Raw genomic sequence first — 24,975 nt, forward strand, 5'->3', positions numbered from 1 at the left:
GTGCAGTGAGACCTGTTTGGCCTCTATGGTCACTCAAGGAATCCATCTTGAGCTGTGATGGGGCTTTGAGAGTTTTTGGTCCCACTTTCTTCTGTTCTTTGCTGTGTCAGCAAAAGTTGGGGTAATGACTAGGAACAGGAGGAGGTGTTAAGGCTGTGGTGGTGACCCTAAAAGCTCTATAGGTAAATCTAATGAATAAGTCAGTTTCACTGCCATGCATTCTTTTGCTTACAGTAAGTTTGTGGACTGTTAGGAAGAAAAAAATAAAAGAATATCTATTAAAAAAAAAAGAGCCCCAAACTAAAACTAAACATCCCCATTCTCCTCCCAGGAGCCCACCCACACTCAAATTCAGGTCTTCAGTAAGGACACTAGACTCAGCAGTGGTAGTAGCATTGAGTGTTTGTTGGAAATGTTTACTTTAGAAAGCACCCATCGGAAGAAAAGAGCCACTCCAGAGAACTCCAAAAACACCTGCAAGATGTTGGTAGTGGCAGACCATCGTTTCTTCAAGTACATGGGCCGTGGGGAAGAGAGCACCACTATAAACTACTTGGTAAGTAACTGTACCCTGCTAAAATTTGCTGGAATAGATGCAGGAAAACACACTGATGCAGTAGTTAAAGCACCATACATCTTATACTGCTTTTGTACACACAGCTTTTACCTGGAAAAGTGCTAAATCATGCTTTAAAAATATTCTACAATGAAGCTAATGCAGTTCAGTAGTCTTCAAATTTCACTTAAAAGCAGATTCCTTCCTGTCATATACTTCTGTTAGCTAAGCTGTTTTCTGCCCAGGAACTTCTCTTTTCTCAGTCAGAGCTCTAAAATCTCCTGGGTTTTGAAATCCACTGCAGATTATCTAAGCATCTTTAAAGTTCAAGCATGTTTAATGAGAAGTTAAAGCAACTCCTTTAGATCTTCTTTTCCAGATTCTTTCAGGATTCTCTGTCCAGAACAATAAATTAGAAGTAGGCCCAGTGAACAACCTGTTTGGTTGTACACTGGTGGTGTGGATTAACCCCAGCAGGCAGCTCAGCCTCAGGCAGCCACTTGCTCTCTCCTCCCAGATGGAATGGGGAGAGAATCAGAAGGGTAAAGGTGAGATAACTTGTAGGTTGAGATAGAAACAGTTTAATAGCAAAAGCTGTTCACAGCAGCAAAGCAAAACAAGGGAATTAATTCACTGCTTCTCATCAGCAGGCAGGTGTTCAGCCATCCTCAGGGAAGCAGGGCTCCATTGTGTACCAGTTACTGAGTGACCCAGCTGAAACACTGGGGTTGTCTGTCTGACAGGTTTTTGTGAACTAGAACAAGGTCCTTCTGCCTTTCAGCAGAAGAGGAGAGTATGGGGGTTTGAGGACTGGAGACAAAACAAATGAAAACAGGTTTGGAGGCCTGTTGTTTGTCTAAAGTCTCTTTCTGAGCTTTACTCTTTGAAATGCTAATCATTCTGTTCCATTTTTGCTGGCTTTTTGACCTTTCTGTCCCCAGAAATGCTTTTACATTCTCCAGGTGAGGGGGCCTCATTCTTTGTGTTTGCAGAAGTGCTCTTATCTCAGCATCTGACATATGCTGAGGCTGACCCCTGTTGTGTTTCCTGGGTAGATGGGTACTGTTAAGAGCACAGTGACTGGAAAACTAAAGCATAAACTATTACTGAGTGGTTCTGAATGTCATTTCTCCTTCTCAGCAAGTTTGGTGGTTTATATTTATAGAAGGTGTTTTTTTAAGAGAACAGCTTGAAAAGGGAGGTATTGATTGTGAGCACTGACAAGAGACTTTCTGGAACCTTGTGCTTGAACCATAATGAGGAAAATAATAGGTTTTTGGCTGGGTGAGGGAAGCAAGCCTGGGGGGTCAGTTAAACTAGTTAAGCACCATGCTGAAACAAAGCTGTTAAAACAGCTCCCTCCTCCGCCCTTCCCCTCAAAGAAATCTGGAAAATTAGTGTTTGAACAAAGTGTTTCCCAAAATGTCTTGTTCTTAATATTATTGCTGTTCCACTACACAAACAAAAGAGATAAATGGAAAAGTTTTGTGCTGCTTCTTTATGATGGAAAATTTTCAAGTATCTTGGATAAGACTGATCCAAAACCAACAGTACTTGGATCTAGGGAGTTTGTCTTGTTACCTTACACGGGGCTCAGTTTTAATTCAAGTGACTGTTTCTAGGTAAGTGTGTAGCAGTTTCTCTGAATGTCTTTTTCTCCATGAAGCTCACTTGGGTAACTTGTTTTCTCTTCCACACAGATTGAATTGATAGACAGAGTAGATGACATCTACCGAAACACGTCCTGGGACGATGGAACCTTCAATGGGTACGGCATACAGATAGAGCAGGTATTCACTGCCCTCTGCAGAGGGCTTCCAAGTAAAGGAACGTGGTTTAAACAGCAGGGCTTCTGATTATTTTGTCTGGGTTAGAGCTAAACTAATGGAATCCTACATCATTCACTCCAGCCAGGAGCACTCTGAAATTGCATCTTGCCACTGTTAATAATCTGACATGGTGGCCATTTTCAGTTCCTTGTGGTGTTTGAGATGTGAATTTCCATATTTATTCCTGATTCAAAAGTAAATTTTTCACCTGAATATGAGCAAATTTTGTTTCATTCAGACATACTCATGCATCTCATGCATTTATTTTCTATATCTGTTGCCAGTTCTTGGCTTACAAAGCCTGAGTGGGCCTCAAACCCAGGTGAAAACAGTCTTGCCTGAAGAGCTTTAATGGCTGCCTTAGACATCGTGCTAGTGTAGAGGCTTGTATATGGACACGGGGAATGTTGTGACCTGAGTTTCTATGATGGTGTCTTGAAGTGCACAGAAGTCTGGAAAACAGCATAAAAAACAGGAGGACTCCATCAGCTCAGAGCACTGCAAGAGCTGTGATGTGGGACATGGAGACTAATGGTACAAGCCAGCTGTACTTTGCTGGGAAAAGATCTGCAGGCATAAAAAAGAAGCATTACTTGGGCAGGGAGGGGATAGAGAACATGATGAGCTAATTCTGGGTTCCTGGGAAAGTGGCAGTCCTTTAACATACATTTTGGTTAGGTTGAGCTCTGAAATTATTTGGCGTTATTTATACTGGTTGTATTTGTCTGGGGTTTTTCTAGAAGTAAAAGGCATCTCAAAGCAGAATTTAAGAGTGAGAACTTCTGATGTTATCCTGTAAAAGGGTTACTTACAATGTAGTTATGATTTAGTTGGTGTATTTCACTAGCAGAGGCTGGAAAGTTAATATTAGAATCATGCTGAGTCTGCATTTTTCTCCTTACAGATCTATTGGGATATTTAAAATTACATTGAAACCTTTTCTGTAGCTATAAATTTGATAAAAATTCCTTTTCATTGTTGTTGCCCTTTTTAACATGTAGATTATCATCCACAATGGGCCAAGTGTTGTAAAACTTGGAGAAAAACATTATAATATGGCAAGAAGTTACCCAGATGATAAGAAAGATGCCTGGGATGTGAAAATGCTGCTAGAGGTAGGTTGTAACCCTTGAAAAATTGTGCCCCTTAACAGAAAATTGCTCATTTATATGGCTGCTGTGTAGTAATGGGTGAAAGCCCTCTGCTCCCTGTACATGATGTTAGATGTCACACAAAGTCAAACCAGCTGCTGTGCCCTGTAGCCCTTGGTAAAGGGCTCCCTTGCATAATTACAGAGCAGACATCAATTAGTCTTATTAATGTGGTCTGAGTCAGGCAGTCCTGATATGTCTGGCCCTGAGACTGGCTGCCTTGTGACCTTCATCAAGTTATTGTACTTGGCTTTGTCCTCCCTGTGAAAAGGGAAAATGAATAGACAAGTTATGCAAATGAATGTGTACAGTGTACTTGGACATCAGTTTAATTTCCTGCAGCTCTGCAGGACTGTTAAACAGCTGCTGTTTTCTGACTTACCCACATCCAGGAGGTACTCGTCTGGCACGTTGAATAAATATTATTATCTATAGACTTCTAACTGTAAGCTAACAGGGATTTGACTATTTTTTCTTTCTTTTTAAAGCAATTCAGCTTTGATATTGCAGAGAAAGCAGCTCACGTGTGCCTTGCTCATCTCTTCACATACCAAGATTTTGACATGGGAACGCTTGGCCTGGCTTATGTTGGCTCTCCCAGACCTAACAGCCATGGTGGCATTTGTCCTAAAGGCAAGGCTTCTTTTTCTTCTTTCCCAGTTGTGGTTTGGAAGCTAGTTTTTATTATTCATGTTTAATTTTTTTCTCCAACTTTCATGGAGTGTGTTGTGTTATTTGCACACACTCTAGGAGCTGATTTTTTACATATGGCTGTTTTTTTTGGCTGAAGCTGGAAGAAGGGGGAAGGATAAAAGTCACTAAACAAAGTCACTAAACTGTCTGGTGTGAACAGGCTGTGTAGAAAAAACCCTGTTCTAAGGGCTGCTTTGTGTGGGCACATCCTGCAGCGGTTCTGGGATGGCAGATGCTGTTGTCTTGGAAATTTCTGCTGGTTTTGCCTTTACTGCAATACATGAGCTGTTGGAGCTGTGCTTGAAAGATTCCCAAGGCCAAAAACTGGCAAGGTCTCACTAGTGAGCCTGTGAGAACAATAAAGCTGTAAAGCTGTTCATTTCCTCAGACAAGTATCCCTCTCTTCCAAAAATTACCCTGAAACTCAAGAAAAATGTTTCTCAATTTTAATTTGTTTATTTCTCACTCTTTCAGCTTATTACAGTCAAATTGCAAAGAAGGATATCTATCTGAACAGTGGCCTGACCAGCACCAAGAACTATGGGAAGACCATCCTCACAAAGGTAGAAGAGTGTCCTCCTCATACATGTGTGCTGGTGGTGTGTGCCATGGGATTGTGACAAGCTCCTGTGCTCGCTCAGAAAAGAGCTGCTGGCTTTCCATTTGAGTGAGATCTCTGGGGACAAAGATATAGATCATAAAACAGAAATCATCTTTTTTGTTGTAGCTGACAAGGGGAGACAGGACTGAATGGAACTGAAAATTGAAGTCACTGTGAAACAGGAACAGAAACAGCTAGTGTCTCATAGGAGCTGTAGTTTCCTAGATATAAACAGGCTTTTGATGTCTAAAGATGAATTTAAATGTGTTTTGTTTTAACAAGAAATCCCCAAACAAACAACAAAATTCTTAACAAAATAAATGCTCAAACAGAACAAGCAGGCAAAGTAGGAGGTTTAGTTTGAGCTTTTTAATGAAATTCTTCCACCTGATTTTTCTGTGTCCTGAGTAGCTAGAGCAGAGAGCAGTATAGTAGACAGGGCTTATTAGTGCTAATACTGAGCTTAATGTAAGTTGATGCTTCCTGGAGTTTTTTCCATACTTTATGAGCTAGTAAATGCACAAAGGCCTAAATATGAGTGTTGTCTCACTTGTAAAGACACCAGAGCAGTGCCTATGTCTGCCTGTATTAAATCTTTGAAGCTGGGCATATTTCACTTTTGCGCACTTCTGCTGGCTTCTCAGCTGTGCTTTTCTGTAGCATGATTATAATAATAGGAATTTATAATTGATGTGTGGGCTAAAACTTGGCACAGAAACTGTCAAGAAGATAGGGAAAAAAGACAGTAAAGCCTTGTGTTAGAGGGATGTTGACAGAGAGCTCTAGCAATAGCTGTTGCCATGCTATTTGCATTTGTTCGATCTCTAGGCTGGAGTTCTGACTTATATTACAAAGGAGGTTTAGTTTTTTGTCTTCCAGTGGCAGGCTTACGGCTTGGGATGATGGTTCACATTGATGTCACAGGAAAGTGCTGCATGGTTTCCACTTTGGCTTTAAAAAATCCAAAACCAAAACAACTTCCTTAAAAGTGTTCTCCAAATGAAACACGGTGAAGCCCAGGAGGGACGCCCGGGCAGCTCTCCTGGCTCTGGCTCCCCCATTAGCCATGCTGAGGCACGGACCAGGGCAGCTCATGGCAGCTCTTGGTCCTTACCGTGCCCACACAGCAGCTGCAGTGACAGTTCCTCTCCAGAACTGCCCCGTCTCCTTGTGGTTTCTTAATTTCTGTGTGAGTTTAATTTGTGGTTGCCACCTTGTGAGTGTGACACCATCTGCAGGGGAAGGCGCCGTGGGAGGCGCGCAGCGAGCAGAGCCGGTTTGGGATCCTCAGCACAGGCAGGCGTGTCTCACATAAGTGATGTGGGAAATCCATCCCTGTTGGGCCACAATTGTAGGTGTCTTTCCTAGAAATCATGCAGTAGTGGAGTTTATTCAGCATTCCTTATGTCATCATCCATTTAGAATAAATAATTCTAATGGCAAGATAGGTTAAACAAGATTTGACTAATGGTGGATTGACTAATGGTAGTAGCTGGTGTTTGGATTGGGTTTTGTTTTAACTTTTTATGCCTTCCAGCTACACAGAAGCAAATTTTTGTATTTAAGCATCTGCATTGCCTTGAAAACAAGTTTGAATTGGTATTCTAGGACAGTATTTTGCTTTTAACAGTGATTTAATGTTCAGTCTGGTCCTTGAACTTAACTTCGAAAAGTACCACAATTTTATTTACTTTAATTTCTCCAGAAAACCAGAAAAATGTTCATAGGAAATTCTCTATTGTCCTGGTATATTTTAGTATTGCTTGTGGCCTAGAAGTAGCTGGGATCTTCTTTCCTCTACTGGTCAGACTAAATTTTTTCAAATTTGCCTTTTTCATGTTCAAAAAAGGAGGCTGACCTGGTTACAACACATGAACTTGGACATAACTTTGGAGCAGAGCATGATCCTGACAGTCTGCCAGAGTGTGCCCCCACTGAAGACCAGGGTGGGAAATATGTCATGTATCCTATTGCTGTCAGTGGGGATCATGAAAACAACAAGGTATGGTTGTTTAGTTTTGCATCAACACAAAAGTTTCTGCTATGGTCAGTGACCCTTTGCATGGCAAATCTCTTTAGTTAATGATTCCTGTAGTTTGAAACCATCAGAATGTAATGGATTAGCCATAACAAAACATTTGCATGCAGCTGGGTCCTCTGCAAGATAAGTTCATCTTTGTAATCTGGGTTTCACTGGAGTTCATAGCATGTCAAGGTGCATTTTAATTAGTTGTTTGTAATTAGCTGTGGCCATATGCTGCTACAAGCAAGTCCCAGCAAGAGTCAAACCCACCACCTTCAGTACCCCACAGCGTTGGGGTGGTCCATAGCTGCTCTTGGAGAGGGGCTGCCAGGTGCCACAGCCGTGGTGGAAGCTTGTCCTGGCAGTGTGGAGTTGGCATTGTGCCTGTTCTACAGATGAGAAACCCACATTAGCAGGGGATGGCCTGCCCTGCCCTGCCCTGTGCCCGTGCCCAGCCCCTCTGCCCAGAGGCAGCGCAGCCTGTGCCTCCTGCTGCAGCTTCACATCCCCTCCTGGGGCTGCTGAAGCCATGGGAGAGCTGGAGGTGTCTCTGAGCCAGACTGTGTGGGGGAGTCCCTCAGTGTGCAGCAGTGTCTGTTACTGACCCAGCTGTTACTGACCCAGCTGTTACTGACCCAGCTGTTACTGACCCAGCTGTTACTGACCCAGCTGTTACTGACCCAGCTGTTACTGACCCAGCTGTTACTGACCCAGCTGTTACTGACCCATCTTAACGTTTTTCCAAGGTATCACACTGACAGTACAAAGGGAATAACTGCTTTCTGGAATGCCCGAGCTCAGAGATACAGGGAGGCTGTGGCTGTCTTAGATGCCAGTCGTTGACAAAAAGGTACACTCAGTGCTGCTTTTTTCCTCTGTGACTCTCTAGATGTTCTCAAGCTGCAGCAAAAAATCCATCCATAGGACCATAGAGGTCAAGGCCCAGGAGTGCTTCAAAGAGCGCAACAACAAAGTGTGTGGGAACTCCAGAGTGGATGAAGGCGAGGAATGTGATCCTGGCCTCTTGTACCAGATGGATGATCCCTGCTGCTCTGCAGACTGTAAACTGAAAGATGGTGCCAAGTGCAGGTAAGGGGAAATGAGCTGCAGCTTCTCTTTACACAGCAGAGAATGTTGGGCCAGGCTGAAAACTCCTAAAGCCACCTGCAGTGTCACAGGCCCCTTTCCTGGCTTTAAGGCTGAGTGAGTGAGCTCACAACAGTGAAAGATTTCATGAAACACTTCTGTGTGCAGACATTAATTTTTATAGTGTTCTGTTTGTTTTTCTGAGAAGTGTCAAGAGCCACAAGTCCAGTCTTGCAAATTATTATTGTGTTGTCATTGTTATTACTACCATTATTGTTAAGCAAACTTAGGCAATCAAAAAGCATTAAAAAATTTCCTGTGCACACTTTCTGTGCAAATACAAGTTTTGTTTGTGTTGGAAGGTGGCTTTTTACACTGGTGCCTACTGTTAATTCCAGACTGCTGAAAAATGTGTTTGAGCAGACAGCACAGTGACTGCACTGAATGACTCCTCTTTCTGTTGTTGCTTTTTGAGGTGTTCATGGCCTTGTTGCAATGCAGTGTTCAATCTTTTTTTTTCATAGTTCAGCTCTACACCATGTAGCATTAGAGAGCTTGTGCAATTCCTGTTGTTTAGCAAGAAAATCCATGCATTTTAATAAGTGCTTTTGTACTAAGGGCCTTCATGTATTAGGTGAGAAAATGAAAGTAAAGACAATGCAGAATACAAAGTAGGAAACCTTCATGGCAAACAGAAGGGGAGAAATGGAGAAATGTTTGAGAAAGGAAAGGGTAAAAGTTACACAGCAGGTTACAAGAGGTTGATCCAAGTGCCTTGAATAAATACAAGGGTCCCTCTGTTGTCTCTCAATATACTGTACTTTCTATGTGATTTGACCTTCAGTACATGAACAGTGAGTATGTAGAAAGGTGGTTGTCGGAGAGGGCAGAGAGGACAAGGGTTGAATCCATGAGTCAGTCTCCAAGAAGTAGCTTTTTATTTCCTAACCATCTTTTTTCTCTGGCTTTGTCACACTTGTACTTATTTTTAAAAAATTGGTTAATATTTATTTCTTTCATTTTGATCTTTCCCCAGTGACCGAAACAGTCCTTGCTGTAAAGGCTGCCAGTTTGAAAGTGCACAAAAGAAATGCCAGGAAGCCATAAATGCCACTTGCAAAGGAGAGTCTTTTTGCACTGGTAGGATGTGGTTCTGTCCCCTGTATGTCAGCTAGCCAAGTGCTCCAGGCTCAGTGTCCTGTTCAACCCACTTTCAGTCTAGTGCCCTTTAGTCATCCGGTACGTGTAATTTTAGAGACCAGTTAAGCATCACAATATGCTCCCATAATGAGTTTCATTGTTGTTCAAGAGTCACTTTGTGATTTATTGCCCAGAAGCACATAAAGGTTGATTTTTAAAAATATTTTGTTTCTATCCCTTAAAAGGAAAAAAAAAAAAGCAAAACAGAGTGTGTCCCTGGGAGGGAACAAGAACGAGTTTTGCGTAGAAAAGGTGAAATTGCTGCAGCTCTGCTTCACTTCCCCACTTGTTTACTTGCTCCTCATAGTATTTCTTGGAGACAGGGAGTCAAGTCAATGTGTGCTTTGCCGAGGGGGGCCCCAGGGTCTGCACCTACTGCTTGGTTGCCAGTGCCACAATGCCCAGGCTGTTGAAGCCTCCAGAGCTGCTGCTGCCTCTCAGAGCAGCTGGCAGGCAGCCTGCAGTTGAAACTGAACAAGCTATTGGGGTTTTCCTGGGATAAGTCTGTATTTCCATTATTTTCCTTCTTTCTTCTGCACACTTAGGTTCTCTGCCCTTTGCTCTAACAGTCCTCCCACTCTGCTGACTTCCATCTGCAGGGAACAGCAGCGAGTGTCCCCCTCCGGGGAACGCCCCGGATGACACCGTGTGCGTGGACATGGGGAAGTGCAAGGATGGGGAGTGCGTCCCCTTCTGCGAGAGGGAGAAGAACCTGCGCTCGTGTGCCTGCAACGGTGCGTGACACAGAGGGGACTGAAACTTGCATTTCATCTCTGCTCCTTGCAGAGTGCTGCCTTCACTGTGGGCTGGCCTGGTGCATGGCTGAGTTTGTGGTTTCTGGCAAAGTTAATCTGTTGGGTTTTGTCAGCTGTTCTGTTTAAAAAGGGAGTGTGAACGTCCTCCTGTCTTCTGGTGGTTTGGGTTGAAGACATTAAGATGAGACTTAGGCTCTGGCACTCCAGCTAAAGGAGAGGACACTCTCCTACCTTCCAGCTTCAGCACAGATGGACAAGGGATTGTAAGGAGGTTTCAACCAATCTCTGGATCCAGCATCTGGCAGAGGAGTAGTGGCCTCCAGCAAGGGGTTAAAGAAAGATTTCAGAGAGATTAAAGTGCCTTGAGAATATAGAATGCCCAACTTAATTCCTCTGCTAACCTGCCTGCCATACACTTCTGCTAGTGATTTTTCCTGCTCCTTTGCTGTCCATTTTATTTCCTAAATGTGGGAAAGCAGCTGGGAGTAGGATGAAAACTTTACAGGAGCAACACAAGGAACTGCTGTGAGCCCCATCATCTGAGATGGGGGGCACAGCTGAGTGCCTAGAGGACTCAGAGCCCAAGAAATATTTAAATTTGTCTTTTTGGATGTGCTTGTAACCTCTTCGTGCAGTTTTGGGGTATCAGTTTGGAGAACTTGGTCCCACTGTACCCCTCAATGTGTTGCACAGGGCATGTGATTGAGTTTTAGGTTTGATTGTCAGAGTGCCCAAAACTGGGCAGCTTGGTCCTGCTTTCCCTGTGGGGCAGCTGGTCAGGACTGTGCTCAGCCAGGGGACACGAGGGTTGTGGGTTGCAGTGACTCTTTGTGCTTCCAAGGCATGAGTTTGCTGCTCTCTTTCAGAAACAGACAATTCCTGCAAGGTGTGCTGCCGGGACGAGCAGGACAGGTGCACGCCATACGTGGATGCCAACGACCAGTTCCTGTTCCTGCGCAAGGGCAAGCCTTGCACTGTGGGGTTCTGTGACACAAACGTAAGTGTGCCCAGCTCTGCTCTGCTGGGAGTGTGCTGGGGAGGAGAAGCCAAAGCTTGAGCAGGGCACTGGGTTTTAAGTACCTCTTCAAGGGGTAAATATTAAAGAGTGTTGGAGGCTGAGGGTGTTGGAGTTCTGCAGAGAGCCATGCAGGAGGAAGCTGTTCCCTTCTGGAGCTGCTCCTTACCCCCTCTGCTGCTCCCCACAGCTCAGCAGCCTGGCAGCCTGCACAAAGGAGGGGACTGAGCACTGCCATAAGCTCGGTTGGGTTTGCAGCACTTGCCTTTTCAGTTGTTCCCGTTAGCCCAATTAGTTTTTATTCCAATAATTCAGGTCAGGGAGCAATCACATGGACATCCAGCCAGCAGTATGTGAAAGGGGCAGTGAGCCTGTGGCAGGGAGTCTGGTGGGCTGCTGGCATTCAGTGGCCTTTCCATGGTGCAGCTGCATGGATACCTGCAGACCCCAGTGGCTGGAGCTAAACTGGGTGCCAGCAGAAGTGAATTTGGGAGGGCATGCCCCAGTCCTTCTGCTGGCAGATCTGGAAGGTCAAGGTTCTGCTGTGTTAAACCAGCACAGCCAAATCTGGGAGTGAGTTTGTCTGTAACCTTGGGCTCCTGAGAGCTGCAGCCTTCTTTGTGGATAATGGGAACTGAGGCTTCCAGTGTTTAAATCTCTCCAGAAACATCAGTTTTATGTCCCCTAACATGGGTCAAAGGTGGAGTGGATTTTGCACGTTTTGAACAATAAAATGATCTGATTCAGACTGCAGTTGAATTCAAACTGGTTTGATAAAAATAAAGGCAGTAAAAATGGACTGCTGCTATTGGGCAAGAGAGTAATTCTGTATTCAGAATGTAAAGGAAGTCATGCTGTGTCTGTAGTTCTCATTTCATTACTGTCATTGTACCTCCCTCTCCAAGAAGGCAGTACTTAATACTTGGGTAGTAAGATCATTTTGTTACTTTTGCAGGGCAAATGTGAGAAGCAAGTACAGGATGTGATTGAACGATTTTGGGATTTCATAGACCAACTCAGCATCAATACTTTTGGTAAGATGCACAACCATATCCTTTGGGGATTTCTGAGTTCATGACATGAACCTCTAAATCCTTGGGGGGAGTTAGCTGCCTGGATTTATTCACTGAGTGCAAGGATAGCTGTGCTTGCGATATATCAAAGTGTATTTTTGCCTGAAGTTTGACACTACTGATCTCACCTTTTAAAGCTGAAAGGATGGGAGATTGTGTTGCATTTTTCTACTCCATTTTTTTCCTAGGCATCTTCCAAGCTTGTGAAAGGGATGATAGCTTCTTGTCTGAATATCAAGAACTAGGTTAATTAGAGAAAAGCAAGTAACAGTCAGTCTCTTTAGAGGTCAGCTAGATTCAGCAGGGTGTAAAGTGGGCCTCTCAGTGGGATTTAAATGTCAACAGAGGAGGAGGGGAACACTTCCTTTCTCTGTCATTTAAGAAAACCAGAGGTCACACACCTCAAGCTGTGCCCGTGCTGAGTCACTCCCTGTGACTGAGTGGGCCTTCCTGGTCTTGATCCCAACTGTGCAACCCAAGCAGGTGTCATGTCACCTCACCCCAGGTGTCACCTCACCCCAGGTGTCACCCCCAGTGTCTCACTCTGTTACTGGCACCAGACAAAACCCGTGGTTAATCTGGTGCTGTGTCATGAGCCCTGTGTGTGCTCATGGCACCACTGTGCCTGCACAGTGCAATTATCTGAGCTGCAGCTTTCAATCTCACGTTTCAGGGACAAAAAATTGTTTCTTAGGTAACTGATAAAGCTATTTAGTCTGCTTGGATAGAGGCAATTTTTGAATCTTTGGCATCCAGATATTTTGTGTGTGGAGGCAGGTAGAGATCAAATGACTGCTACATAGGAATGTGGTCATGGACTCGCAGTGTGTCTTGTATAAGTGAGAGGGGCAGCTTGGCTGGCTCAGTATAGGCTGTTCCAAAACAACCCACATTCACTATTACAGCCTGACAGCATTTCTCTTCAGAGAACAACAGAGAAAAACCTGTTATTGTTAACATACTGGATAGAGATTTTTAAATTGTGTAGTTTTATCTTTGCCTACTCCAAAGTAGACAGCCTGTGCTTCTCTAAGCAATTCTGGGGCTTCACTTGCCTGAGCAGTGGCTGCAGAAGGGGGGATAGATGTGTGTGTGTTCATGAAACAGTATTTGGTGGGTAACTGACAGATCTGAACTGGTTCCACAGGGAAGTTCCTGGCAGATAATATAGTGGGCTCTGTGCTTGTCTTCTCCTTACTGTTTTGGATTCCTCTCAGCATCCTTGTGCACTGTGTGGTGAGTAAGCTGTCTTTGAGATGACTGCTCTGTTGGATTTTGCTGTGAGAACACCCTTCATATGTGAAGTGCCAGATGGCTGTGGGAGAAATGATGGGAAGCTTTTAGCAAACCCTGGGGGGAAATCCAGCATATGTAAGGCTTACTTGCTCCTTCAGTAGGCAAAACTCTTGCTAAACTCTGCCAGGCCCTGGCAGACCCACTGCTCCCATGACTATTCCCTGGAGCCTTTCCCATTCTTTCCCAGGCAGATTTTCTTTCTCTGCCTTCTGAGTTCCACCCAAGTATAATTTTAGTATTTTTATCATTAAAAACAAAGTCTTCTAAAGCCCTGTGAAGAAAAGACACCCACATTTTGAGAGAAGACCCAGAGTGGGAAGTGATCTTAGTTGATCTTGCGTGGATGGATAAAGAGTCAGTGAGCTCATGGCCACTTAGAGTGTGGACATGTGGTGTGTGGGCTTGGAGCAAAGGGATGCTGTGCCCACAAGCACTCCTGGGATGAATGGGAAGGCATGGGAAGTAGGGGACCCCCACAAAGTGCTGAGTCCCTGCAAGAGAAACAAGTCTTTGCCATAGGGAAATTAACTTTCTTATTTTGTTGTGTGTTTTTCAATAGGACAAGAAATTGGACAAGCAGTATGAGGAGAACACAAAGTCCCTGTTCTGCCCCAGTGTAAGTTGCTGTCTAAGTCTGGATTGCCAGAATGCTGCCCCATGTGTATTGGAAAACCTGAACCTCAGGTGTCTGCAGAATAATAAGAGTAGTAAGAGAGAGCCCCACGCTGCACAGGGGTGAATCCATGAGAGGGGAAGCTGGTTTCTGAACAAGCCTCTGTTCACTCTTACCAAGCACTGCAGGGTCTGATTCCTCCTTCCTGTTAGAGCTGAGCCTTGTTGGCAGAGCCCCTCTGGTGCAGCAGAGAGGGGCAGGAAGCCCCCTGGGGCTGCACCCGTGCCCAGCATCCCCTCGGCACAGCACACTGGGCAGCACCACCACAGGCTGCCAGTTCCCAGCCACTGCAGTCACTGAAGCACGAGGCTCAAAAACCTCTGCAGAATGCAGTGTCTGTGCTGCAGAATGGCTGTTTGCAGGAGGTGGCTTCTAGCAGCAGATGTGCTACAGCCTTCTAGTTGCTCAAGGGTCACATCAGTAGCACTTCTCACCTTGCAGATAAATGAGCTGGGAGAGGGGAAGAACAAAAAAAGTGCCAAGATAAATTTTAATTACAGTCCAGCACGGGGCATCTTGTGACATAGAGGTTTGGGTATTTTTCCAGTTCCTATTAAGAACTAAAATATTCAGTTAAGGAAGAGTTCTGTTGGGGGAGGGGAAAAAAGCTTTGCAAAGCTCTTCCTTGTACAACTATTGGAAGAAGCATACTGAAGTTGGAAACCACTGAGGCAGAGTGCCTTTGTCATCTACCGTGACAGAACTGAGGGTGATCTTAGTTTGAGTGCCCCATAGCTGTGACATGAGAAAAGTTATCTTTGTGCTTCTTACCTGCATTCAATTGAGAAAATCCTAGAGGCATGAGAGACAGCACAGGTATAGCCAATTCTCTCCTTGCACCAGCAATAGTTTAACAAACAGATTTTGTGACTTCTGAATCTGCTGAGGATGGAGAGTTGGGAAATGGTAGCAGGTAAACACCTCATTCTTCCCAGTATTAGCATTTGCTGAGCTCCTTGGGGAGTTTTTATGCTTAGAGATGTCTGGATATTTTCCAAACCATCCTGAAATAGTAGCAGACATCAATGGCCTTGAACTTAATCTGGGTTGAGTACAATGACACAGATCCCTGCAGTGTTTGACCCTGTGTGAAGTGCAGCTCTTGTACATGAAACCATGAACTCTCCAAGCTGGAGAACTGGAATAAGTTGTACCTTGGACTGTTTCCCTACAGTGAGCTCTGTGCCATGTAGCTTGACCTTGCATTTCCAGTCCTAGGCTTTGCCAAAGCAGTTTGGGCCCCAGGAAGGAAGGGCCAACTCATCAGCTCTTCCCAGTGAGGCTGTCACCTGTGGTGCTTTATACAGAGGAGGAAGCAGAGACAGAACAGCCTTTCTGCCTTCAGGGAGCGGCACGGAGGACACGGCAGCCTTTAAGCTGTTCCCCAGGAATGCAGCTGCTCCTCAGAACGCGCCTCCTCCCTTTAAAAATGCTGCTGTCCCTGCACTGGCTGCTGGTTGCTTTTGCCGGTGACGTGGCCGCTTGTGTCTTGCAGAACGTGGAGATGCTGAGCAGCCTGGACTCGGCCTCCGTCCGCATCATCAAGCCGTTCCCCGCGGCGCAGGCGGCGAGCCGGCACCAGCCGCTGCAGCCCCTGGCGCCCGCGCCCGCCGCGCCCGCGCCGCCCAAGCAGGACCACCAGCGCATGGACACCATCCAGGAGGACCCCAGCACCGACTCGCACATCGACGAGGACGCCTTCGACAAGGACCCCTTCCCAAACAGCAGCTCTGCCGCCAAATCTTTCGAGGACTTGACAGACCATCCTGTCATCAGGAGTGAGAAAGCTTCGTCCTTCAAACTGCAGCGCCAGAACCGGGTGGACAGCAAAGAAACAGAGTGCTAGTGCCCTGCTGCCTTCTAAGTGTATGGCTCCCGTCTGCAAAACAAGGATCTGAAACCATTTCATTTCTATAAATATAAATATATGTATATATATTTTTGTGAGGGAGTGGGAGAATAAGGAAGTGACCTACTGCAGATGCTGGTCATGTGTATGACCTTCCTTAAACTACATTTATTAGAGCATTATATCTTTTAAAAAGGAAAATCCGAACTAGAACTGGCTTGTTTTTGAAGCTTTTTGGATTTGTTTTTCTACTTCCTTGACCTTTAACATTTCCTTCAACCTGTGGTGCAAAGCCAAATGTCCTGATGGATATTGGATTGTGTATATCAGCCTTTTTTTATAATTTAATATTTTGTAGTCTCACAGCACTGATAGACAAAATTAAGGGGCTTTTAAAACCAAAATGAACTCTGCAGTATGTTCCATAATAGAGTAGATAATTTAGCAGTTTAAGGTACATGTAACCAAAAGCCTAAGCAAATGCCTTGAGAACAGAGTGTAATGAAATGGATAAAAATACAGTCTTGCAGCATTCAGTACAATGCATAATCAGAATAAAGCAACATAAAAGGCCCAGCTTCTGTATAAATAAAAGGATCACAGAGGCTGTTACACTGGACTGGCTGTACATGGTGCATGAGAAATGCTCCTCTAGCATGAAACTCTTCTGCCTCAGTGGTGAGGCTGCCTTGTCGTGGTGGCTTTTGTTGGGAGCTTCCCACTCTGCACTAAGGTTTGTGTGTCGCAGGTGTCTGGTTGGAGAAAGAAGCTTAAAGAAATAATTTATGCAGATGACATTTTAAACTGCTGTTTACAGCAGTTTTGGTGCAGAAATGTTTCTCCAAATGTTATTTTAAAACAGGCAACACTATTGTTGAAATTTTCAAATTACTGAGCTCAGTTTTCTGTGGTCTCTGTGGCCTTTGGAAGCTCCTACTGCATGAATGATGGGAAAAAATCACTCCATTGCAGGGGAGGCATTTGTTTAAAAACAATTGTGAATTGAATAAAGAAATAAACCTTTGTAAAACTTGCAGGGTAAGTATAAGGAGGAGATTTTGTGAATACAGATACTCACACAGGTAGTAAAACATGATGTAAGAAGCTGAAAATTGGATGGTGTCTTCTGTACAGCTGGAGATCCCTCAGGTGAGCTGGGACTGGCACATGAGCGTTGTTTTAGCTTGGCAGCAGATGGACTGACAGAGTGGAGTCACAGAGCAACTGTCCTGGCAGTACAGCAGCACCTTCATTCTGCAGCTGGTTTCTCCCACAATAATCTATTGATTAAACTGACAGAACGTGGCCAAGGGCAGAACCATTTAACTCTTGCAAGCCTGGACTCAGGCACAGGGAAGCGCGGCTGCGGTGAGCCCATGTTTTTAAATGTGAGGGAAAGGAACTGAACCTGTGCTGCAAAGCTGTGTGAGTGCTCCCTCTCCTCCACACCCAAGGATACTTGTTACACTAGTTACTTGAATGTGTGCCTTATGGTATTCCTGTCTGACTAGCTATGATGTTTTATATAATGGTTTTGAACTTTGTTTGGGGTTGTTTGTTTTTGTTCAGGTTTCTTTTTTTGATTCAGTGCAAAGTACACATGTGAGGAGTTAATTTAATTCCCAACAAAATAAAATAAAAGCTTTTTTTATTAAAAAAATCAGTTAAACAAGAGCTGTTTCTATGCCGTCCTCTTCTAAAAGATCTCCATTCTCTGGTTGTCAAAGCCTGGGTTAAAAGTCTGGCATGCAGCCAGGCAGGATTTCTGACTGCTCCTTTCTGAGCTCAGCTGCTGCAGAGGCCAGACCTGCACCATGAGGGCTGGAGCTGGTACTGCCATGTGTCCTGCAGATTATCATCAGTTCAGATGGTGACACGAAATGCCTGAGGAATGGGGCTGTGCTCAAATGCTGTTCAGCTCCCAGATCTGTGAGTACATGTTCTCAACACAAAGGTCTTTACATCCCAGGTGAAAACCATGCAGTGGCAGGTGCCTGGGAGCATGAAAACAGAGATTTGGAGCAGGCCTTGGAAATCACTGAATCCATTCCCCAGCCCGAGCTCTATTCCAGCAACTGAAAGCAGTACTTGCGTGGTTTGTTCATAACATCTAAGGCAGGAAGAGCCAGAGCTTCCCCCTAGGAACCCCTTTGGCTGTTCAGCCAATATTTTCTGTAAGCATTTATTACAGAAAGGATAGTCCTGTTTAATACTCATAAATATTTATATATTAAACTTGCTTCTGCTCTGGCTCCAGGCACATGAAAAATACTTATGGTTCAGTTTACAACACTGTTACATAGTAGATGACAGGTCTTGGCCAGCTTGTCTTAATTATTTAATGAAGCAAAGGGAGTCTAATGGCGCTAACAGTACAGGACAGCATGAGAGCCTCTCATTAGTCTCTCACCCCCTACATAACAGCACACCTGTTCCATGCCAACATAGCTGTTAATACAGCCCAGAACTATGCAGGGGTTATAGCTGCAGTGATATTTTTATGTGTGGTTAGTTGTATCCTCATTTTTGCTGCTGTCTGGCTTGCTAGACAATCATTTCCCAAACATTTTTTCCATACTTGTTGAATTTCATTTAGGTTGCAGATAATTGGTTTTTTTGTTTGTAAAGGCAGTTTTGTAATTTGTGTTCTCTTGGCCAAAAGCTGCATAGTCTGCAGTACTTATGTGTAAGATGAGTTGTAAAATTATTTTAACAACTCACTTGAAAGGTCTTCTTAACTTGATGGCAAATGGCATACGATGCAGCTTTGGCAGCAGAGATGCAGACCTTTTCTAGTTTCTCCAAGGTCATGTATCACCAGTTTCATACTGCTCAAAAACATGCACTGGTCAGAAACCTGTGCCTATACAGAAGAGCTGGGTATAAAGAAGCTGCTGCTGGTGCCAGAGTAAGTTAAATTTTAAAAGCCCTGCTCTAAACTACTCTCTATCAATACCAAAGCCACACTAAAACTTAGGGAACTGCTGTTCCTGCTGTATTACATCCACATAAATGAATTTGGATTGACACTAACGGCTCTTGACAAACTCCACACTACTGCCTCTTCCAAGCCTTTAAAGCAAGTAGATGGGATTAATCACAGTGCAGTCCCCAAAGCTCAGCAGGAACTCTCAGGGCAGCCTCTAGCCCTCGGCTATGGAACAGCTGAGACTCATTTTCCTCCGAGTCCTCCAAGGAAAGAGCTACTCATCCCCACAGCTATCCTGGAACAGCAGCATGAAGAACCACCACCGCAGGACACACCCCAAGTGGTCTCACCTTTATTCTCCCACAGACCAAGAGAAGGGGACAGAGGAGAGCATTGCTGGGCACTCCCCAGTGTCCTGTTCGCTGAGGATACAGTTTGCAGCACGTTGGTGGACAATGAGCTGGCTCTGTCTGGCTCCTCCCTGCAGGGCTGTCACAGAAGACTGGCCTCGGGGTTCGTGTGGTCCACGTCACGCCAGTAAGGAAGCAGTGAAGGAAGAGCAGACAGTTTGTTTTCCAGGCGTGACCACAGCTGAGCTGCTAGAAAGCTGTTGCCTTTTGTTGATAAATGAAGACCATCAGACAAATAGGAAGAGAAATCCTACAAGTGAGGTTAAAACCATTTATTAGTGGATTTGCTAGCTGCAAAGAGACAGCCTTTAGTAATCCTTCAAAGTCAGCTGGTAAACTGGTTTTATTTTTCACTGTTTATGTTAAAATGTTAAGAGAATGTTCTGATGGCCAAAATCACTGCTATTCATCACTAAAAGACCATAGGATTAAGTGATGTAATCAAAAGTCAGTAGTCTACTGCACTGGGGAGAGAAAATGTTCAGGGTCCAAACCAGAGTTACCTACTCACAGGAAAAGTGTGCAGTCTCCCATGGATGAGTTTGGGTATTTGGCCAGAAGCATCAGCAACACCCTTGTGCAACCACGTCTGACCTTGAAATGAGCCCAACACTGCACCGTGGGTTGGACAAGAAACCTCCAGAGGCCCCTTCCAACCTAAACTATTCCATGACTCAAGTTCAAGGAAAAGGCTACTTAGATATAATGTACTCAGGATATTTGCTAACCAAGCACCATGGCCAGGCTGCATACAGCTTTATTTCTCACTGCCAGCTATGAAGCACTCTGGATTATATTTGTCCTTCCCTACAGTGTAATTTGGATGTATTTGGTAGCATTTCAGTGATAACACAGCACCACTGGCTCCTCTGTGCTAAATGATGCGTTTCCCAGTTTGTGACAGTTCAACTATTTCTGATTTCATGGTACCTGATTCCTCTGCATCAGGCTCCAGAGGTCGAGCACCTCGGTGCCGCACTCCCGGGCGGCCTGCACGCAGGCCTGCGCGTACTGCCCCGTGGTGCCGTTGCTGCGGTTCAGTTTCTCACCTGCCAAGCAGAAACAAGGAGAACATCCAGAGCCCGCCACTGATGCAGCACCATTTCACTCCTCTGTGGCACACACCATCTGCATCAGGCATTAAACCAGCAGACACAACCAATCACAAACTAAATCCAAAGCACAGCAATGTCAGTGGCTGGGAGCTACAGCTTGTGTGGTCTTTTTCAGGGCACCCTTTGCTTCTGAGTCACTTGAAAATGTCTCTTTTGAAGAAAAGCATCAGGTTGAGAGAGAAGCAAGAGCAACAAGCAGACAGTGTAATTCTGCTGCTCACAGCTCTCACCTTCTGGCAAGCTTCAGGAGAAAGCAGTGCTTAGATTTAAAACTCTTCAGACACCTACTAAGGCAGGTAAAAGAGTTAAGTAAATGGAAATCTATTTACAAGTTGCCTTCTGCTTTCTGTCTGAGTCCACATGGAACTGCTCCTTGCAGTAGCCCTCTTGCTACTTTTTGCACCTGGATGAAGGCTCCTGTGAACATCACCATCCTCCTGCTTCCCATCTCTCCTTTCCTTTGAGATCTGACAAAACCAGAACCAGGCAGAGAACTTCTCCTTGGTACTGGAGGGCAGACGGGCTGATACTGCTGCTTATTGTGCCCACAACACTTCATTTGTGGTCCATGGTCTGAGATCACCCTGTCTTTGTTCCATCCCTAGCCAGTACTCTCTTTTAGACACGTTTGCAGACTCAATGCTCTAAATTCAAGTTTCCTCCATCCCTACCCCATAAAAAGGACACTTTTAAGAGGAAAATGGATTAACATTATAAGTGCTTCTTGACAGCTGGAAGCCAGATAAGCAGCATTTGGGTGTGCCCACATGACATCACATCAAAGCCTCCTAATGCAAATTCATACAATAATGTTGTCTGATTTAACACAGTTTAAATTTAGAGTCATCTTCAAAGTTCTACTACTTTGATTGAAAACATGACTCAGGATATGCAACACCACTTAAATCATAGAAAACTGTGCCATGAAGGCACCACCTCTATATCTATGTATATGTATATCTATGTACTATATATTTGTACCTGACCTAACTCAGAAATTTTTTATACATGTGCAAGAACTGGATGAGATGTCCCAACAGAAAAGAGCACATTGCTCTCAGGAAGTATAAACTGCCACTGCTGGAGTCAATGGGATTATGGCAATTTCCACCAGCTCAGTAACATGAAGTGGTGCTATTATGTCTCTAATTTTAGAATTAGCTTAAATAACATAATGGGAAATAATTTAACTACCTTTTTCTTCTTTTTCAAGCATTTTTATTACCATCCTTAGAATATGATATTCTCTGGCATTATTTTTATTAACTTTAAAATAATCCTGGCTAGGATATCACAGCTTATCCAAACAGATGTGAAATCTGCTGTACCCAGTAAAAACTTTTCTAAGGCCCACAATGCCAACGTTTCTTCAGTTATTTGTATTATTCTGGAAGCTGCTGGGACACGACAGAATCTGCCTAGGACATGTTGACAAACCCCATGTTCTTCAAGGGCAGCCACTTCTGCCAGTTCTATGCATTAACAGATCAATCAGCACTTTGGAAAGGATGTTTGTCGTTACTTGGCAGTTACTCCATGAGCTTATCCAGAAGTTGTTTAGTAAAACAGCAGCCCTTTTCCAAAAAGAACATGACTGTAATATGGCACACACATGAAGGAAATCACCTGACAACCTGGGATCTGTCACTTACACTGCACTGGTAAAATGCAGAAATTCCATCCATCCTCATCACTGCTTTACCTTTGGCAAGACATGCCTTTTCCCAAGCTGATTCCTGAAGAGGTGGGGGTGTTATCAAAATAATCTTGTCTGCAGTAATGTCTACTGACTTCAGGTACTGCACCATGCTCTTCAGGTTGGCGGCGTACTCCTCCAGAGGCACGTGCTGCTTGGGGTTCAGCTCTGTCAGGGGTGCAGCACATGATCAGTGGGGCTGAGCTCCCTGCAGCCTTCTTACACAGCATAACAGCCCTGTTGCACATATGGCCATGGACACACCCTTCCAGGATGCAGTTCCTCTCAGTCATGGATTTGGGAAGTGTGGTAGGAAAATTCTGTTCCTCAATACCCAAAGCAGACAGATCAAGAGTTTAAAGACAGCATTTGCAACAGGCAAGTAAGGCACAGGGGAAAAAAAGCCCAACAGCTGTTTTTTTTAAGATGCTTTTTTCACAACTTTGATATCTTAGTATCAGAAAACATCATCACCTCAAACCTCACCTGCACCAAAACTCAAGATTTCCAATATTCTTGGATGCAGAGAAAATTTTGTAAAGTCCCATGGACATACAGTCAGTCCTTCATGCACTTATCATTTTGATCAGACTCTGCATCTTGCTAAGCTCATCTGAAAGAGAATCCAAATGCTGCCTTCCCTCCTCCCCTCAGCCCATCTGCTGAGAGCTCATCAGTCTCCTTTGAAGACAGAAGAAAGAGCTGGATGCCCAACTCCAATTTTAGGCAACTGCTACACAACTAAGTCCTGAGCCTCCTGAAATTTATTTGTCTAATATTAAAATTTGGTGATAGGGAGAGGCACTGCATGCTTTAAATAAAAATGAAATGACAGAAAACAAAGTTCTATATAAATGGAAAGAGAGTAATCAGTTCCTGGAGAAGCAGCAGGAAAAGCCTGTTCTGAAATGTTCTGCCTATTTTGCTAAACTGTAAAACTGTTTTAAGAGAACAGCTCACAGGAAAAAAGAAAAAGACAGAAAGCAGGCTACTCTACCTTTCAAAGCACTGTCATTAGCTCCAAAGAAAATAGTAACTGCAGCAATACTGTCAGGACTAGTACTTTCAGTGATCAGTCTTGGAAGAATCAATTTTGCCCATCTGGTGTTGTACCCTGAGATCCCACGGTTCACAACATCACATTTTCTGAAACAGAGACACACATCAAAAAGAACATCTCTCCTCTGTCCACCAAAACAAAACTTTGGAAGGTTTGAACCATTCTCTCAGGCTATCTGCCTCCATGCCTCTCAGGAAAAATGAGATGTCACACGAGTTTTCAATGGGATCATGCTTTGAAAGTGTGCACACACAGGCTGCACATGTACTGTTTACCCGTTACACCACGGAACCAGGACAACAATCCTGACAATCACTAAGGAATTTTTGATTTCCACTCAAGCTTTGAGTGGAAACACACAATGAGTATATCCACCAGTTCTGGGCATGCTGCCCAGAAGGCAGTTCCACTTCACTAAATAAAAAAATGTCAATAAATAAACATGTACTAAATATTAACTGCTGCTGGTTTTCATTTAGAAAAGCTGCATGACTTCCTGCAAGCTAGAAATTACTTCTGAAATTTAAGCTCTTACCTGACCAGTCTCTCAGCAAGGTATGCCCCCCAGCCATTTTCCTGGAAGGAGTACTGAAAACAAGGAAAATGGTTAGATCCTCACTGGCAGAACTTGTTCCCCAGAGCTTAGCCCCACCACTGGCACCTTCGCACCTGGACAGCTTTTGTGCATGGCCTCTGGCACTGCTCTGGTGCATTTCCTCCCTCCCTGCCCTGTCCCTCTGAGGGCAGAGTCCTGGTGTCACCCAGGCACACCACTGGCACCTGAGGCAACACAGGGCTGGTACCTCTGGAGGGACAGATCTTGTGGTCCCTTCAAAATCCAGACTGTTGTTGGACTGTAGCTTCATTTTGGCCTGTGAGGGTTTGCTGTGTTTGGAATATTTTTCTACTTTATTTCTACGATCCTTTCATTCTGAAGAGCACCTCTCAAAAATCCTCCCTCTTCATGGAGTCCAGTTTAATACCTACGTCTTCCAGAAACACAAAAAGGAATTCCTTCTCCTTATTCCCAGCGCTGCACCATCCTCTCTGCTACAATTCTGCAGTGAGTCGGCTTAGACACCCATCTCCCATTAAAGATAAACCTGCTCTCTGGTTTTCATCAGGGCAGCTCCGTGACGCACCACCCAACCCACAGAACAGAAGGCACGGACCCAAAATCATCGCCAAAAAGCTGCTGCTGCCTCAGAGACGTTCCGCAGGCGCAGCCAGCGCAGTGGAGGAGCTGTGTCCGGGCTGGCTGAGCTGGACACAGGGAGCAGGGATGCAGGAGCCCGAGGGCACAGCACAGGTCCCTGCAGGCGTCATGGGCAGCACGCTGGGCCCTGGATGGAAAACGCCCCTGACACCGGAACATCGCAAGCTACACCTTCACCCCCGCGCCTCCACACAGCCACCTCAAGAATTTCTGTGAGGCGGCTCCGGGGCCGTGGCCGGGGCCAGGAGCGCTCCCGGACCGAGCCTTTCCCGCCGCCGGCACGGCGCTCAGACCAACGCCGGCATGCTGCCGGCATGCTGGGCAGGGCGCTCCCTGCGGGAATGGCGGGGCCGGGCAGTACCTCAGTGATGGAGTCTCCGAAGAGAACGACGCGGGGCCAGCGCAGCAGCCGCCCGCGGGCTCCCGCCTCCGGCAGCGCCATGGCCGCGGCCGGACATCCGCCGGGAGCGGCGGCCTCGCCGCTTCCTCCGCAGCGGGAAACGGGGCGGGCCGGGGGAAGGCCCCGGCTCCCGGCTCCGGTTCCCAACCGCGTTCAGGCTCCAGCCACACTCAAATCTTTTCTCTTTAAAGGCTCAGTGGCGCAGGTGCGCGGGGAGGACGCGCCGGGGACCCAGCCCTCACACACCCCTCGTGTGCTGGAAGCGCTCCCGAGAGAACGCGCGCAGTTTCACGGTCTTTATCTGTTTCGAAGAGGGACTTCCTTCTTAAGAAAATGCAATTACCTCATT

At 45.2% G+C, this 24,975-nt stretch overlaps 2 protein-coding genes across 9 annotated transcripts in view; one reads left to right on the forward strand and one right to left on the reverse strand.

The window, feature by feature from the left end:
- Positions 1 to 17,472, forward strand: part of ADAM17 (ADAM metallopeptidase domain 17) — a 34,857-nt gene extending 17,385 nt beyond the window's left edge. For all 6 annotated transcript variants that reach the window (XM_064411979.1, XM_064411981.1, XM_064411978.1 and 3 more), the window contains exons 6-19: positions 426 to 556; positions 2,257 to 2,346; positions 3,387 to 3,500; positions 4,025 to 4,169; positions 4,704 to 4,792; positions 6,680 to 6,832; positions 7,743 to 7,942; positions 8,976 to 9,079; positions 9,739 to 9,873; positions 10,761 to 10,891; positions 11,865 to 11,943; positions 13,130 to 13,218; positions 13,838 to 13,894; positions 15,447 to 17,472. In XM_064411979.1, the coding sequence (XP_064268049.1) occupies positions 426 to 556; positions 2,257 to 2,346; positions 3,387 to 3,500; positions 4,025 to 4,169; positions 4,704 to 4,792; positions 6,680 to 6,832; positions 7,743 to 7,942; positions 8,976 to 9,079; positions 9,739 to 9,873; positions 10,761 to 10,891; positions 11,865 to 11,943; positions 13,130 to 13,218; positions 13,838 to 13,894; positions 15,447 to 15,797 (1,868 nt within the window). In that variant the 3' untranslated portion in view covers positions 15,798 to 17,472. The remainder of the gene's footprint in view (positions 1 to 425; positions 557 to 2,256; positions 2,347 to 3,386; positions 3,501 to 4,024; positions 4,170 to 4,703; positions 4,793 to 6,679; positions 6,833 to 7,742; positions 7,943 to 8,975; positions 9,080 to 9,738; positions 9,874 to 10,760; positions 10,892 to 11,864; positions 11,944 to 13,129; positions 13,219 to 13,837; positions 13,895 to 15,446) is intronic.
- Positions 15,904 to 24,799, reverse strand: IAH1 (isoamyl acetate hydrolyzing esterase 1 (putative)). Of its 3 annotated transcripts, XR_010358117.1 has the most exons (7): positions 24,588 to 24,799; positions 23,546 to 23,598; positions 22,948 to 23,096; positions 21,957 to 22,118; positions 20,070 to 20,188; positions 19,080 to 19,389; positions 15,904 to 17,794 (listed from the first exon to the last, which is right to left on the reverse strand). XR_010358117.1 is itself a non-coding variant. In XM_064411988.1 (6 exons), exons 1-6 carry the CDS (start codon positions 24,666 to 24,668, stop codon positions 19,222 to 19,224), a joined length of 732 nt encoding a protein of 243 aa, XP_064268058.1. In that variant the 5' UTR covers positions 24,669 to 24,799; the 3' UTR covers positions 19,066 to 19,221. The 3 variants fall into 3 exon arrangements, 2 of the variants coding, with proteins under 2 accessions (XP_064268058.1, XP_064268059.1); XM_064411988.1 differs by lacking the exon at positions 15,904 to 17,794 and having other exon boundaries at positions 19,066 to 19,389; XM_064411989.1 differs by lacking the exons at positions 15,904 to 17,794; positions 24,588 to 24,799 and adding an exon at positions 23,814 to 24,513 and having other exon boundaries at positions 19,066 to 19,389.
- Positions 24,800 to 24,975: the final 176 nt, after the last annotated feature.

This window comes from Passer domesticus, chromosome 3 (genome assembly GCF_036417665.1).
Source record: "Passer domesticus isolate bPasDom1 chromosome 3, bPasDom1.hap1, whole genome shotgun sequence".
Taxonomy (NCBI): domain Eukaryota; kingdom Metazoa; phylum Chordata; class Aves; order Passeriformes; family Passeridae; genus Passer; species Passer domesticus.